Source organism: Gekko japonicus, unplaced genomic scaffold (genome assembly GCF_001447785.1).
Source record: "Gekko japonicus isolate JY-2015 unplaced genomic scaffold, Gekko_japonicus_V1.1 scaffold1155, whole genome shotgun sequence".
In the NCBI taxonomy this organism is placed as follows: domain Eukaryota; kingdom Metazoa; phylum Chordata; class Lepidosauria; order Squamata; family Gekkonidae; genus Gekko; species Gekko japonicus.
The window spans coordinates 473,362-491,153 of record NW_015166457.1 but is presented as its reverse complement, the minus strand read 5'-3'; the positions used below and the strand labels follow the sequence as shown (position 1 = coordinate 491,153).

Sequence of the window (17,792 nt, the reverse complement as noted above, 5' to 3'; positions counted from 1 at the left end):
AGATTTTTTTTTTATTTCTATATCCCTACTCTGTGTTGGTTTGATAACAAGTATAATAGATTAAATGACAGGCAATTTACTTGCTTTTAATAGTGTCCAGCAGTATCGCATCAGAAGCTCTGACTCACAAAAGCTCATACTAGAATAAATATTGTTAGCTTTAAGGTGCTACCGGACTTCTGTTCTATTTTACCTGAAAGTCTGCCACCAAAACTAGGTCTGCCTCACCCTGAATCCAGTGGTAGGCTGGCCACTATACTTCCTAGCTGCTCAGAAGCTCTCGCTCTCTTTTTGTGTGTGTGTGATTTCCCCCCATCTTTTCAAAGAGTCTGTGACTGAGCTAGGGCCAGAAATCTCTGAAGATGGAACACACAATTCACCCTTCTACTGACTGGTTTTATTTTGACAAGTATACAGATTGTAAAGTGATGCTAGAGGAGACCAAACTGTGAATGAAACCAGTTTAAACGACAATGAATACTATTCTAGGCACCAAGTCTATGCTGGAGTTCCTACTTCTCTCCATGCATCTACTTTTTATATATCCAGTTTAATCTTTTCCTACTATTGTGACACCTACAATAGTTATTAATAGGCAGCCCTCAGAACGCTTTCCTGGAAGTCCCACTGAATAGACCTGAGTAGAATTTTGAGATCTGCATATTTAGAAATAACAGAGATTAGTTCATGAACACAAGAGGCTAATGGTTTGGCACCCAGCACCTTCTATTTCAAATTTATCTTAAGGATGCATATAACAGCGTCTGGATCCCCACCAAGGATCAGACATAACATGGGCACATGTGGATTGTGGATTTCCCTCAACTGCTGCTCATGCAGTGTCTGATTCAGGTCAGGACCATGGTGCATGTGCAAAAAGGGTGTCTGCCTTTCCCCCTACAGACACACACAAACCATTTAACCAACAAACCATTTAACCAACTTGAAATGTACTTCATAAAAGCTGAATCCACTAAATTCTATCACTGCTCAGGTCAGAAGTCTCCAACAGTGCAATCCTAAGGGAGATACACTGTTCTAAGACCATTGAAGCCAAGGGGCTTAGAAAGGTATAACTTTCCTTAGACTTGCAGTGCAAAACAGCTAAATTTTATTTCTTTTAATAATGTCACAAAGCTGATGAAATATTTTACAAACAAAGTTAAATTGGCACAGACATAAACAAATATAAGAAGTACTTCACTACACACAGAAAAATAAGCAATTTGTCTCAGGAATTTCAATTCAGAATATAAAGATTTAGGGTTTGTTATATTTGGAATTGATCTATATTCACAAGTGTAAAGCACATACCAAACTCTGCATATTACAGATTTCAGTGGTTTTTAGTTCTGAAAAATTGTAATACAGGCCCCTGCTTTTCTGTAGCAGAAATTTGTAAATAATACATAGACCATTTATTGTGTGTGATGATTAAAAATTCATCCATTTTGTTGCATATGGTATTTATGTTATACCTACAAAACCTCTGATGATAGATTCACTTCATTTTTTATTTCAAATGTCTTTCTATATCTGGTATACAAGCAATTTGACAGAAGAAGAGGTACTAATCTAGGACTTTGAGATGTATAAAAATAGAAATTATAAGCATATGTAAATAAATGTTAATCTGCCATATAACCATCGCTGCAATATTGCAAGATATTCTTGGATGACAGTTTGTCATGATGGGACTTCAGATCTGTGAAAACGGGACATTGTCAGCTGTGCTTGCATAGCAGGGTATGTCCTTCTTGACTGAAATAAAAGGTTTCCAAAAACCGCAGCTATCACCAGAACAGCTACTAGAACTCCTCCAAAGACCAATATTTCTATTGGCAGAAGTCTTCCTCCACCTAAAAGAAAGGACAATCTTTACCAAAGAAGAAAATTCTACCAAATTAAAAATTAGTCACCAATATCAAATTTGCAATATATCTACCTGCTGTTGTAAACAGAGCATCAACATCAGCACCAGATGACAGTGAAAGGGGAATACACCGATCCTATAAATGTTCTGTGAACATATGAAACTACTTTCTTAGCCCTCCTAATTCATTGCTTAAAAATAATGGAGATTGAACATGGGGACTTGTGCTTTACAGTATATCCTTCTTTAGTGAAGGTTTTTTGTGTAACAGGTTTGTTATGCTGGAATGAAGGGTGGATCCAGCTCACATTCTGATCAATCTATCAATGATCAAAATGGTGTTTTACAGTGAATAAATGTATTGCACAGACTCAGTTTCTGCACAGATCCAGATCCCACTGAAGCTAAAGGGGGGTTGCTACATAGCATCTGGAGGTTGTCATTCTTCACTCGTAGAAATTAATATTGCATCAACTAAACAGGAATATGCACAATAGTTCAGCAAACAGCCATACCACTAGTAACAAAGAAACAAAGTTTTTTGTTAGAATTTCCTGCAGATTGTTATAAGGACTCAATGTATGTCTCAATTAGAGACATGAAAGTATGATTGTGGCAACAAAAACCAAAATTGTGTGTGATGTTTATGAAATTTAAAGCTGAATCTCTTGATATAAACTATGATTCTTCACAAGATTGAAGATATAGAATGTGTTGTGCGTCCTATAAAGGAGAACTACTAGTGCTGCGGTGGCTCAAGTGGTTAAGATGCTGAACTGCAGGCTGTGGAAGGTCAGTAGTTCAGCAGTTCGAGACCCGGGTGCCGCATGATGGAGTGAGCTCCCATCTCTAGTTCCAGCTCCTGCCAACCTAGCAGTTTGAAAGCAAGGAATTGCAAGTAGATAAATAGGGACCACTTTGGTGGGAAGGTAACAGCATTCCGTGCGCCTTGGTGATTAGTCATGCCGGCCACATGACCACGGAAACATCTTCGGACAGCGCTGGCTCTTCGGCTTTGAAATGGAGACAACCCTAGAGTCGGATTCGACTGGCTTTCGAGCAAGGGAACCTTTACCTTTTTACTAGTGCAGAATTGAATTAAAATTATAGTTTATAATATGTATTTGTTAGCCACTTACTTATATTTGTCTCCCCATTATGTACCAGTTTTCGTTTTATAGGACCATATGACACCATGTGATTAGAAAAAGGTGTGGCTTCTCTTTTACTTCTGGCCAGACTGTCATTGTTTGTGCAATTCTAGGGAAAATACAAACAGTGTTACTCTCAGAAAGAACTACAGTGTCAGACGCGTGCAGCAATCAGTTCCCAACAGCTTTCACTCAAAGAAGTAAAGTTTATTGAGACATTGAGAGTATGCAGATATCTTAACCATTTCATGTTAGAACTGAAGAAAAGTGTGCACAGCAAGCAGATATACATTATTCAAGGAGGCCCTCTGACCAGGCAGAAGCCCGCCAAAGTAACGGGTTACTTTTCCCAAGAGAAAGACTACACCAGGCACTGAAGGTCATACAGAGATAATAGAAACATAGAAGACACAGCAGAAATGAAACTAAACATTCCAGTGTTACCCCCACTCCCATGGCAGCCAGGGCTTGAGAAAGGCCTAGCCAACATACAGCAGATGACAATAATAAATATTAGGAAAACAGGGGTCATTTCCTGCGGGAGCGCACAGGAGTGGAGCTCCGGCAGTAAAGAGCCCAGGGGATGGGCACATGCAACAAGCCCCACCCCCTGCTCCCAGCAGCCCCGGGCTACGAGGAGCAAGAAGCAGCCAGGTAAGTTGCAGAGCCCCCCCATAGGCAGCAATCCAAAACAGTCCAGTGGACCCTGAGTGGGTGTTGCCTTCTGACACACTTCCACTTGATGTCAGGGTGTGTGGCATATGCAAATAAGTTATGCTAATTAGTTATGCTAATGAGCTCCTGCACCTCTTTTTCTACGAAATGACCCCTGGGAAAACATATAAAATATATCTTGGTTAAGTAAAATAATAGTTATATACTGGCAAAGTTGTTAAGTTCCAGCAGTGAGCAGCCCCCCATATATATATATATATATATATATGAGAAATATCAGAATGTAGCCCACCATTCTGTTTTAACCTGTCCAACCACCTAAATATATATATATATATATGAAATATCAGAATGTAGCTCACCATTCTGTTTTAACCTGTCCAACCACCTAAACCAGAAGTACAGGAAGAAGAACAGATGTGACTGAAAGGAGTTAGGATGTAAGGAATAGGCCTAATTTTTGTGTAGGGCCTACTCCACAGCATGGAAGGAATTAAATTTTTCCTTTTTTATGCCAGGGATCCCCAACATTTTTGAGCCAGGGACACTTAGAATTCTGAAACAGGGTGGTGAGCACAACCACAACATGATTGTCACCAGGGGCAGAGCTGATCATGAAACGTCAGGGAGTGAGGTCATGCATATCTCTAACAGTAACTCTTCAATATTTTGATAGCAAGGCCCTGAAGGCGCTAAGGTTCTTTGACTTGTGTGGCTAGCCAATAAACCACACAGTGAAATAAACTATTCCAGGCAGTAAAGAGTAAAAAAAAGAGATTTATTTGAATAAGGAACATCTCACAGCAAAGAAATTCAGTGTGGATGTTCGGTGAGTTACAGCAGGGATCTTGCTTATATGCTCTTCTTGCTCCTCCTCACTTTACATAATCACTGACATCATTTGCACATGCTCAGTTTAGATCTCCTTGTCTGGTCAGTTATCCGTATATTTGACAAACAGGATGTTAACTTGGCCGCCTCTCACCTTTACAATGCAGGTGCTTTTCTCGTTATATTGATTTATACCAATACTTGTTTTCTTGGCTGCTTACCTAGACTCCTTTTCACCTTTGAATGAATTCTCAGGCAGAATTCATTTTCAGTACAAAGCTTAGATGTTTTCATTACAAAAATGGTTCTTTTACATAAATATATGCATATAGAAGTATAACAATATTCTTAAAGCATTTTATTAGCTTATTTTCACTAAGGGTATACAAAAATATGAAAACATATATCATTACAATGACATCAAACCCTTTACATGTATTCTCTTACTGTTTTAAAATAGCCTATGGCATAAAGCCTTTGTATTCTTTATTTTGGTCTATCAGAATATTTTTGTTCATTTCAAAAGAGTTTTAAAAACTTCTAAACTCGTACTCTGGTCAATAGGGGCTTTCCTTGTCTAATACAAATGTTGTATTTCTTTTTTAATTGACTTCTAGTGAACAGGTGTGCATGATTGATTTCTATGACTTCATCTGCTTGTTAGTAGCTTGTTAATTTCAAACACAGTTCCTTAAAAACTTAAAAGCACACAATAACTTAGATCTATTTTGTATGGAAGACACACCTGAACTTCTAATGAATGACAATAGCCGTGATTAATGACCTTTGTTCTTGTCTGAATCTCCACACACCTGGTTGGCTCTTGGTCAGTAGTTTATGGATCTTTGCCAGGTTAATTTTAAATGTATCTTTAAGCAAGCATAAGCTTGATATTTCTTTAGCAAAGCTCAAAGTTAGTTGCTTTTGTTACACATATCTTATATTCAGCTTTAAACATAATATAAAGTTCTAAAAACACACACACAATAGCTGTGATTAATGACCTTTATTCTTGGCTGAATTTACACACACCTGGTCGGGTCTTGGTCAATAGTTTATGGATCTTTGCCAGGTTAATTTTAAATGTATCTTTAAGCAAGCATAAGCTTGATATTTCTTTAGCAAAGCTCAAAGTTAGTTGCTTTTGTTACACATATCTTATATTCAGCTTTAAACACAATATAAAGTTCTAAAAACACACTCACAACAGATCAGAAGAGGGGATTTTTCTCTTATAGTGTCCTCTTGTTCACCTCAATTCTAATTCCTTTGAAGTAAAAGATGCCACTATAAATGTGACATTGGCATGGGCTTCCTGCCATTAAAACTCCCTTCACTGGCATTAGTTCATTATGTAAAGCTTATCAAACAAATTCTTTTCTATTTTAAAATAGGCTGAAAAGGCAAACATATATATAGATATTGCCTATAAACTGTAATAGTTCAATATTGCTATGTTAAAGCATTCCAAACTTAAAGAGGAACTTAGTCTGGGTTTTTCTCATTTAAAGTTGCTAAAATCATAAGCTGAAATGAACTTCTGAACTCATTCTTTGAAGCAAAGGCTGGAACATAGATCTTCACTTATGAGAGGTCTTAGCTGGGATGGTTCATATCAGTCCAATTAAAAAAGGTGACATAAGAACATCTGGCCCAATTAAAACTAAAGCACTCCTAGGCTGCGGTCACAGACGCTAAATAATCCACTTTCATTCCACTTTCAATCCACTTTCCAATTGGATTTTGCCAGTTCACACAGTAAAAATCCAGTTGGAAAGTGCATTGAAAGTAGTTTATTTACCGTGTGTGATTGCAGCCCTAATTAGAAAAACCCATTTGTTGTCAATTAAATTTGATTTAAAACACCTGTTTTCTACAATACTATTTAGTGGTTAACAGGTTGTTAATTCTCCAGGATAACCCCAAAGAATTGCTTCCAAAGATTCCTGGAAGTCAGCAATAATCAATAGACAATCACTTGAACCCTTGAATGTCCCCTACAGTCTCATGCAGAAGCTTTAACAGGATGTCTGCGTAAAATATTTTCTTGCATATTAACAGCTTACCTTGTGCTGTGGAGGTACATGGTGCCTCAGTAATTTGTAAAAAAAAATAATAATCTGCACAGCCAATCAGATTTCCAGTGTCCAATCACAAGCTCTCTGGGCAAAAGCCCCACCTGGCACTTTCTAAAAACACTTGGGTGCCAAGAAAGGGGTCAGTGGGTGCCATGGCATCTATGGGCACCACACTGGGGACCCCTGTTTTATGCAATATAGTAAATTGAGGTTTCACATTATCTACTCTTTTATGCACACAAATAGTGAATCTTATGCTAAACTGCCCAGAACCCCCCCTACCATCCACTTGAAGGGTATGCCCCACTAGTTTCTACCACTGAGTGGCCCTTGCAGAGTGCAACTTTCCCACTTACCCTTCCCACTGCAGCACACTGCCCCCCCTTGTTCCTTGGGTGGTCAGTATATCCTAAGGAACAACACAGGGGACAAAGTGGAGATCAGTGTTCCCTCTAAGCTAAGTTAGTGTGAGCTAGCTCACAGTTTTTTAGCCTCCGGCTCACACCTTTTTGTCTTAGCTCAGGAAGGATGGCTCCAGAGCAAACTAAGTTATTCAGTAGCCAATTCACCTGCTCACAACTTTAATGCTGGTAGCTCACAAAGTAGAATTTTTGCTCACAGGGCTCCACAGCTTAGAGGGAACATTGGTGGAGATCCGCAGTGAGTGAGGGGAATCTGAATCTTCTGAAGGTGAAAGTGTTCTTAAGCTTTCAGAACTGTGTGCCTGGGTACAAGTCCCTATTTTAAAGCCACCATTCTGTATATTCTATGCTATGCACTCTTGAATTTAAATGAGTAGTGTTTGTTATATAAGATGAACACTTGGAGGCTAACAAACATTATTTATCACATTGGGTTGTTTCATATGACATCTGTAACGAGCCTCTGGTTTTATAATGGGGTCCTTCCAAAATGTCACAATGACTTCTGATTTCATCCTGCCCTTCCTTAGTATTTCAATATGGTGACATTTTAAAAATGATGCTCAGGAAACAACAAATCCATGTACAGAGGCTTGCCACAGCTATGCACTCTCTGTAAAGGCAGAGGCATCTGTTTTCTAAAGCCATCCTAAAGTTTATGCTGTACTCATACACCTGACAGTTCATGATTCAAGTGCAAAAACTGTTTTAAGGAATAGTATTTTGAAACATGATATACTGCATCTGTTAGACAGACTTGCCTCAGTTGCCTAGTCAATTTGCTACTTGATTGCCAGTAAAGGTCACCAAGTTAAACTGCCACCAGGATTGAGTACTGACATTAAATTATGTCCTTGAGAGGGTCTGATTCAAGAATGTGTAAAACCAGTATGCACTCATAGTCTATCCTCTAGCCCATAGCTCCTGCCATTCTTCTATACCCATCCTCCACCAGTTCTCCTTATGATTAAAAAGGGAAGGCAGAATAGTGTCTGCCTGCCAGATCGCAGTTCTTCAAGTCCTTCTTTGGCAGGCAGGAGCTCTTCCTCTGCCACCCCACCCCCCTCCCCCTGCTCCAGCTAGGCCGGCGTGCTAGTGCCAAGAATCCTTCCGATCTCCCGTAGAACTCATTGGTCAAGGGAAAGGCAGATGGATCAAATGAGCCCTGGGAGAGAGTTTCCAATTTATGGATTAATCTGAATTTTTTGTCCTTGCTTCTTCCCCCAAGAATGCACAGTTTTGATTTTGCTACTCACTTGTGTAAATCAAACCTATGATTCTCATTTTTGCACACATTTCTGTTTCTTGCCAGCAATTTTTCCTGCAGTGTACAGATTTTTCATTGTTATTTGTGCATTAATTAATCAGTATCATGCAGATTTTATGCCTACACTTGACATACACTGTGCACATGCAGTATAAAACAACTGGGGAAATATGCACATTTTTTAAAAAAATTGAAATATGAACCATTCATTCATCCCCATAGCTAGCTTCTAGTAACAAGTAGTGATGTCTGACTGGTTCACAAGTACATGTGCATTACTTCCTGACCTACCACTTGAAGACTAACAGCTCAGTGAATTGACTTATTCTGGTAAAAACATTATTTTATTTATTTTATTTATACCACACTTTTCTCCCCAATGGGAACTCAAAGTGACTTACAACTGTCATGTATTAAGTACTACTGCACTACAACTGCCATCCATCAAAATTATTAAAGCCAATTGCATGCCAACACTAACACATACATTCTTTTCTATGAGTCTTTATGTGAACCTTTGGTAGAATATTTGTTTCTGCTCTACCACACATCAATTTATATTATTATGAATATATTGATAAATGCTTTCTCTCCACTTCCCTGAACTCTGAAAAGCAAACAAACATCTACAAGTGGTATTACAGCAGCTATGCTTCATCAGATTCCCAGAAAGCTCTCTAAGGCAGCAAAAATCTCTCTCTCTCTCTCTCTCTCTCTCTCTCTCTCTCTCTCTCTCTCTCTCTCTGACTTTACATTGAAAAAATGGGTTCAAATTGCCCCCTCTCACTAAATGGAAGGCCTGACCTTTTGAAGACTGAAGAAAGATTCCCCAATCTTTAAGGAACAGTAAAATCCCTTTGTTGAAGTTGTTGGCTTCACACGTTGCCCATTCACAGGCATCAAGATGGCCAAATTCACAGTAATAACAATAATGACAAATTGATGTAAAGAACAGCAGAAAGGAACTCGCTCCCTCCCCTGTAATAACCTCAGAATTCTCCTTTATGAATTTTGGTATCTTATATTCACTGGATACTTGAACACCCAGGCAAACAGACAAAAAAAAAAACTTACTGGTTTGCAAACAAATGCTGTATTGTGACAAATCTGAACTGTGCAGTGTAGGAAAACATGATTGAATGAGGCACCAACAAATTTGAACATCTGGATCCTAAACATTGCTTCTTCACCTTCTCCATTCATTATTACTGACAAGGTTTCATCTTTTACAATTTGTGGACAGCTGTGAAGAAAACAAAACATGTAGTTATATAAAAATCTCTGCAAACAGATGTAGACAGAAGAAAGGTAGGCCACTTTGCAGAATTCCAGTCTCAGTTCATTGTAGTTATTAGGGCTGGCAGCCCTCTTTGCTCACTGGCGACAGGACAAAAATTAAAAACAACAACAAACGCCAGCATCATCTGCAATGTTACTTCACTTTTAAGGGAAAACCCAAAAGTGACATAGGGTAGCAAGCTAGAGAAATCACCAGAAGCAATATGGTAAAACCACAGCGTTTCAGGCGATTTCTAGACCTACCCTATGTCGCTTCCGGATTTTCTCCAGAGGTAGCATAGCAGCACACAGGATGTTGCAGCCCTTTCATTTCTCCCACCTGGCACAGCCTGGCAACTCTAAAATAAAGCAGTTGAATAACTTTACCAACTGTGTACCAAGATTGTCTAGATTTAGCTTCTTTTTTAACTGCACCAGCCCTTTGAGTGGGATAAAGAGTTCATTGGCCCTTGCAAGTTGTAGCTCACAACCCTCACAACCATGGTGAGAGCACCTGCAGGGAAAGAACGGTAGAAAGCAGAAAAGCCATATATATTAAAGCACTGAGGGTTGCCAAGAGAATTATAAAAGCTGCCATTGTTGAAGGCCATTTCACATATCCCATTGTTTAGGTAAAGGTAAAGGTTCCCTTGCTCGAAAGCCAGTCGAATCCGACTCTAGGGTTGCGGTGCTCATCTCCGTTTCAAAGCCGAAGAGCCAGCGCTGTCCAAAGACGTTTCCGTGGTCATGTGGCCGGCATGACTAAACACCAAGGCGCACGGAACGCTGTTACCTTCCCACCGAAGTGGTACCTATTTATCTACTTGCAATTTCTTGCTTTCGAACTGCTAGGTTGGCAGGAGCTGGAACTAGAGATGGGAGCTCACTCCATCGTGCGGCACCCAGGTCTCGAACTGCTGAACTACTGACCTTCCACAGCCTGCAGTTCAGCGTCTTAACCACTTGAGCCACCGCAGTCCCATATACATATAAAATATTTTAAATGCATACATGATTAATACATCAGGTCCACTATAGTGGGAGACCTTTTGCTGCTTACCTCCCTTTCCCCGTCAGTATTTCCAAGGCCAACAAGAGAAAAATAGGATAAATGGGGAAACGTACTGTTGTGCAACACCACTTCCAATGAAACATGATGTGATATCATTACATCAGGGGCAACACTCTAGGATTCACCCCCAACTCTATGGTTTAACCAGGGAGTTTGGGGCAAATCCTAGAGTAGTGCCCATGACATGATGACATCACTTCCATTTTTTATTCAAATTGACATCTCATGTCGATGCAACACAGTGTGCCTGACCCCACCTCCCCAATTCCTCCCAGGGAGTTGCCAACTACAGGTGGCAACTCTATAGCAATATAATGTATGTAACGATGTGAAAACACTCACACTGTAGACGTGCACACCAGGAAGCAACCCTGGGCTAATACTAATTTATTTTATAATTTGCCTCAGTGTTCTCAACAATTATATAGGAATTTGGGATTCTAACAGTGCAGCCCTATGCAGAGAGACTCAAGTCTATTGGAGTCAATAGGCTTAGATTGGAGTAACTCTGCTTATGATGGTACTGTAAATGTAAAGGCTGATATCGATTTAATAACATTCAAAGGGTGAATGAAACTCACACTTGTGCTGGGTTATCAACGATATGCACATCTATATACTAATACTGAAGTGGCCCCGTCTGTGCAGATATCTAAATCCGCACTTCGGGGGCACTTGGGGGGCAGGGAGAGGTTTGTGCACACGTGGGGCGGTCCCCACGTGTGCACAAAAATCCTAAACCTTGGAAAAAAATTGGGGGGATGTTTAAATCCCCCCGAAACTGGTATAGCGGAAGAAAACTGTGCTGCGCGGGCATGAGGGTGGGAGACAGAGGGAGAGGAAGCCGAGCTTTGGGGCATGCACTATGCCTATTAAAGGGGGGAGGCGTGGGGAATGAAGGCCCCGGTTACGGCGGCTGAGAGAGAGAGGAGCAGGCAGCGGGGGAGGGGGAATGAGGAGAGGTGCGTGAGTGAGCCGCCAAGGGGGGAGGGCGACGGGGTGGGGCGAGCCCTGCCCAGCGTAGAGATGGCCCCCGTGGCTGAGAAGGGGCGGGAAGACCGGCGAGCGCTGCGGCGGGGACCCGCCTACTCCACAGTGAGTACAGGAACGAGCCCAGTGGGCGGAAGTGGCCAGGGCGCGGGGTGGGTAGGGGGGAGGGACGTGACCCGGGCCAGGTCGGCGAGGGATCCGCTGAGTCACCTGCCGGGGGTCTGCCTCGGGTGCGCGGTGGGGGTGGGGCCTGCAAGTCCCCTCTCCTCTCCCGGTGCTGCCTGCCTGGCCCCGGAGCTGGAGGTTGCGCCTTCCTGGCTGGCGTGGTCGCCGTGTTAATGCTCGGCCTCTATGTAGCCCGGCGACGTTCAAAGCGCGTCTCTTCACCTACCCGCCCACCACGGTTCTTGGTCCTGTCAGGCACCTCGCATAGTATGAGAGGCGAGCGGCCTTCTTCTTTTTTTTTTGGCAAAAAAACCCCGCAGCCACCTGGACCTCGCATCGGGTGTGGGGGGGAATCAGCAAGGCCCGGGCGGCTGCGCGCCGCCCGACCTCGCATCGGAGCGGGGGGGGACCTTGAGGCCTCCTCTGCCTGCTCTGCATAGAGCTCCCCCGCTTCTCTCCCCCCCTGCGATTTCCGCGGGTCCCCTTTCTTGTGTAGCTCTAAAAGCATAATGTATTTGCATTTGCTGGAAAGAATTCTCTCCCAACCTTATAATTTTTTTTAAAGGGAAGGAAAATTGGTATTGCAAAACACAATTATACAGAAGCTAACCGTCCCATTAACTTTATATAGAAATGTGTGTGTCATTGTAATATATTTTCAGAATGATTAATCTAATTTACCTTGAGGGGATACCAACCTGTCTTTAATAAAGGAATACTGAATAGCCTGAACAGGATCTTTTGTTGGGGTAGACCAGCAGTTTTCAAGTCTAATTATTAAATTACCTGGAACCTGCCAGACACAAAGAGAGAAAAAGCACACACAAAAAAAAGAATGTGAGAAAAAGCCAACATGTATGCATGTGTGAGTGCCTGACCCAAATCAGATAAATCCAATGGTGAAACTGCCATCCAATCCCAATACTGAAACTATAACACAAATAACTATACTTTTAAAATTCCCATCACGTTCACTGGAAGTCTGTTAGCATTCTCTGTCATTTATAATCCAGTCCTCAGATGCTCTGCAATGGCAAAAGAGTTGCTTTGCCACAAAGTCATAAAACATAATACAGCACAAAATCGAAACTACTGTGTCTGGCTGCACTATTTATCCTGTTGAAATTTAGTAAGACAGTTACTACTGCAATTGCTTTTAAGAAAACATTGAATTCCCCACTGCAGGTCAGATTTGAGTTATTACTCTATTTTGAATACCTTGGTGATAGAAGCAAATCAGATTTGACAGTGCTCCTTCCATATTATGAACGGAGAGATTCTCCCCCTCTTTTTCTGAGTCTGGGACTGGATGCTATGGAGAAGATGAGGCTGCCACCAAAAACAGCAGCCCTGCATCTGCCTCTCATACCTGTGAGCGAAGAGGTTACAGTGCCAGACTAGGACATGGGAGACCCATGTTCGAAATCCCCGCTCTGCCATGGACGCTTGCTGGGTGACCTTGGACTTTCAGACTAACCTACCTCATAGGGTTGTTGTGAGGATAAAATGGAGGAGAGGAGAATGATGTAAGCTGCTTTGGATCCCTATTGGGGAGATAGGTGGGGTATAACTGAAGTAAAAACAGAACAAATTTAGAGGCCAGTGGCACCTTTAAGACCAACAAAGTTCTACTCAAGGTTATGAGCTTTTGTTTGCATGCACACGTTTTCAAATACTTTATTTATTTAGTAAAAATACTAAACAGGTAATAATAATACAAAACATGTGACATAATGTCATTATGCTCAGGGTTTTCCAACTCCCTCTCCACTTCATTGGCTGCTACTCCCAAGGTCAGGAAAAACCAGAGCAAGTTGATGTTATGTTACACATTCTGCAACACAGGAGGTTACCAGGGAAAGAGGGAGGATGAGACATGTAGCTACTGTTTCAAGCAGCAGCTACGAATACTTGGTGATGTCTACCACCAGTCTCATAATACTAGAATGCAAAGTCATCTAGTGGAGTTGATTGACAGTAGAACACAACAGTCAGAATTAAGTTCTTCTGTGCAAAATGCAGAGTTTACTGCTGCTTGGGGTAATGTCCATTAGCTTTCATGGAAGATCAGCATAATCACAATATCTATGATAAATAGTGCCTCTGAATACCAGAAACTAGAAACAAACCAACCCTAATTGGAAGTTTTCCAGAGGAATCTGATTGACCACTCCAGGAAACAACATGCTGAACTGAAAGACAAACCAGATATGGTTGAACCAGTTTTACCATAGAGAATTTGCCCAAATACCAGAGCGTCGCCTGGACGTCGCTGGTGTGAGGATGTCACTTCCTGTGCAACACTTACAATGAGGCCTGGGCTTTTCTATTTCTCCAGGTAAGCCCCTCCCCCCCACGGACCAGCTGATCAGCAGCTGGGGGCGAAGGGCCTGGCAGTGGGGGACCCTCACCTCCACTGGGGTCTGGCAACCCTAGCAGGAAGAAACCCACATGGCTGCATTTGTTCATTTCAAGTAATTGAAGTTAGTTTTTAACTAGGATTCTCTGCTCAAGGAGAATGGAGCAGGAGGGAGAAGGAAAGATGTTTAAACACAAGGCCAGCAACAAGCTGGGTTTGTGTGTGGCCTCTCTTAATGTTGGTTACAAGTGATATCTAAATGCAGCCTGGGAGTTCTGTGTCTGGGGCTCTGAAGCTATTTTTCTTTTGAAATGGCAAGAGCCTGTATTGATTAACCTGAGGTATATTGATTGGGAAACAGGAAAATGAAGGGAAAGGGTTAAAGAAATAAAACCAATACTGGAAAACTGTCTGAAGAATACCACTGAAATCTAATGCTGAACAGCAGGACTGGAACTGGATTCATCAAGCCTGCATTCTCCAGTCTTGTTTTACAGCCTCAGTGGCCTTATGGACATGACCTCTCTTATCCATTAAGCTCCTCTTATCTGAAACCATTTCTGACAGGAAATTGTCTGTTATTTTTCTCTTTTTTTTATGAACCTGCTTATTTTTTTGCTTTCTCTGTAACCATCTTAGTTCCCAGATTTATCAGGAAATCAATAACTTCAGGTACCATTTTAACTTTGACAAATATGTTGTCCTCTAGAGTCAAAAAGGGAATTGTAGTCCACATGTCTTCGAAATGTGGGTCTTTGTACAGTATCATGGACACAGAAAAGTTTCCATCTTCAGTATTTAGTGTAATTGTCCTGTTGAACAAACATGCATATATTCAGAGCTTTAAGCAATTGAAATATACAATTATGGTGGTGATTTTAAGCACAAACAAAGCAAATACTCAAACATTAACAAAAGCATGTGTTGGGCTCCAGTGGTAAGTCATACACATTTTTGGTGTGTAAACTCATAAAGCCAGTTTAATTAATGCTTAAGCTAAGGTGTACCTAAGAGCATAAGAAGAACCCTATTGAACCAGTCTAGTGGTCCATCCAGTCTACCATCCTGTTTTTCATTAGGGCAACCCTTGTTGCCCACCGCCACTCTGAGTGGTGGCAGGAGAAAAATAAAGGAAGAAAAAACCTAGTGTCATGCACAGCATGACATCACTTCTGGAGAAAACCTGGTAGTGATGTAACATCTCTCTAAGACTTGCCAGAGAGTTTTACCACAGAGATTCCAGCAATTCCTAGAGTGATGTGGTATCACTTCCATTTCCCCCCGGAAATGATATCACAGTGCATGCGATGCCAAGGACTCCTCCCATGTCCTTGCTTCCCAAGCTCCCTCCAGTTGCAAGACCCAGGCTGATAACTCTATACTGATACAGTGGCTAACCAGTCGCCAAAGAGGTCCAACAAATAAGCACAGATGATGTTATAGGATGTTGTCCTAGGAGTAAGCTTCCCTGAATAAAATGAAACTTACTTCCAAGTAGATATGCTTAGGATTGCTTCCTAAGGCGAGTTAAGTAAATACTTCTGTGTCAGCTATATATTACAATACTGGCATTGCAGAAATGTTATACACTTGTATTGCAGCCCAATAGATAAATGATAATGTTTGAGATCCATTTATGAGAAATTTGGTACTCTGTGTTATGTTTGCCAACAGGCCTAAACAAATATGTTCTCTCCCTTTAGTAGGTGTGTAACATGTGCAAATGGGTAGTTGAAACTTTTCATGGCATGGAGGCAAAGTAAATCACCTGGTAAATAACATCCAATTAAGTATCTATTAAAGGACCATATGCTTTTTTTCTAGACCAGCTGGCAACCCATATTCTGTGTAAATCCAGACTAAATTAGCAATTTGTGCTGATTCCCTCTGCAACATCCCCCCCATGTCATTCCTCAAGCCCCTTGTCTCCCAGGAGCAGCATTTTGTGGAGATTTGCTGGCTGCACTAGAGGGGAGAAAGCAGGAAAGTTCTGTTCCACTGATGGAAAATTTTGTTTGGATCCAACCCCCGGTGACCAGGCAATGTGACATTTTAAGTGAGGTTTCAATTATTTCCTGGCAAGTCATTCACATCTGAAACAGCTTCGTCACAAACAACGATTCTGCTACTGAAACTTTTCAGCACAAAAGGCTTCAAGATGAATTTTTGCTTCTAAGGCACAGAAGCAGAAGATACAATGGGGCAACTCTAAGCAAGACAGGCCCACTCTCCTCAAGAAAGAAGTTTTCAGTTCTTCCCCATTAGGAAAGCCAGTACTTTGAGTAGCTCTTTTAGTGCAATGATATATCCAGCCTTCTTCAGCTGCCCCTTTACCCTGACTTTATTCTGGGCATGTGATTAGTATTGAGGAAGGTGTTTGCTTTTTTTAAAGCTTATCTTATTTATTTATCTATCTATCATATGGCAGAGTTATACACAGGAAGCATATAATAATATAAAATACATAACCAAGGGTATGCAGACCAATTGGGCAATCCCCAATTACCTGATATCAACACTGATCTTATTTTCTCCATTAGGCTGCTGTACCATGTAATTAATAGGATATCGGCAGGCAAATGTGATGTTGATAAAAGTTCTAGTGATTATATCAGAGAAGTTGTTCTGTATGGTGTTAAGGAAAATAATGTGAGTGCCATCTGATTCCTGCAAAATCAAGAAAAAAATCCCCAGTGAATTCCAAGTTCTAGGTTGACAGCTAAATAATAATATGATGGCCGTGGCAACTAAAAATTGCCTGGAAAACCCGTCCTCTAGCTTGGAAGCTATGCTCCTTTTGTGTTGCTAGAGCACCTAGCAAAGCCACATAGCATCCTGGAGCACTATTAAGCAGACTCCCAGACCCAGCATGATTCCTAATCTACTCTTCCTTCTAGGGTTGCCAGCTCTGGGTTGAGAAATACCTGGAGACTTTGGGATGCTGGGGTATGGGAAGGGGAGAGACCTCAACAGGATACAATGACATCGAATCCATACTCCAAAACAGTCATTTTCTCCAGGGGAACTGATATTTTTAATCTGAAGATAAACTGAAATAGTGGCAGACAATGTTCCCGCCAAACTGTGCTACCATGTGCTAGCACATTAATTTTTAGTCAATAGTGCACAGTTGTTGTTTTTTTGCTCAGCACAGGCCATTCCTGGCCTGGCTGCTAGCCACATGTGTGGCTGGCCCACCACCTCACATGGCCCTGGGCGATGGTCGGCTTCCCTCCTGGCAGCCAAGGCTAGGCAGCAGGGCAGTGGGGGCAGCTCCTCCTCACTGAGTGGCAGCTGGATCCCCTGATGCTGGCAGCCATGTGGATGTGTCGCTGGAGTGCTCTGTGACATTTCCGGCTGCATCACTGGACCCGACGGCTGTGTCCAGGAATAGCCTTGCCTGAGGTAAAGAAAGCTGAAATGGGGGGGGGGGTTACAGGAGGATCACACTTGAGTCAGCTATTGCTTCCACTTTGGTCCGCATCCAGGAAGTGACCCCATGCACCACCATTCCTGCCAGTTTTCTATCCTCCCTCTGCTCTAGAAAATGGCAAGTGTGGATATTTGAGAGCTTCCGGTAATGGCGCTGTGACACAGTGCAGCTTTTTGAATCGCTCCGGAGCTGCACGCT

General features: G+C 41.8%; 1 protein-coding gene across 1 annotated transcript in view; it reads right to left on the bottom strand.

Moving 5' to 3' along the window:
- Nucleotides 1-1,686: 1,686 nt before the first annotated feature.
- The window catches only part of LOC107111119 (pancreatic secretory granule membrane major glycoprotein GP2-like), an 18,093-nt gene continuing 1,987 nt past the window's right edge, over nucleotides 1,687-17,792 (bottom strand). The window contains exons 2-7 of the mRNA XM_015412039.1: nucleotides 16,668-16,828; nucleotides 14,838-14,973; nucleotides 12,501-12,595; nucleotides 9,372-9,540; nucleotides 3,013-3,133; nucleotides 1,687-1,859 (exon numbers count right to left, since the gene is read on the bottom strand). Coding sequence (XP_015267525.1) covers nucleotides 1,687-1,859; nucleotides 3,013-3,133; nucleotides 9,372-9,540; nucleotides 12,501-12,595; nucleotides 14,838-14,973; nucleotides 16,668-16,828 — 855 coding nt within the window. The remainder of the gene's footprint in view (nucleotides 1,860-3,012; nucleotides 3,134-9,371; nucleotides 9,541-12,500; nucleotides 12,596-14,837; nucleotides 14,974-16,667; nucleotides 16,829-17,792) is intronic.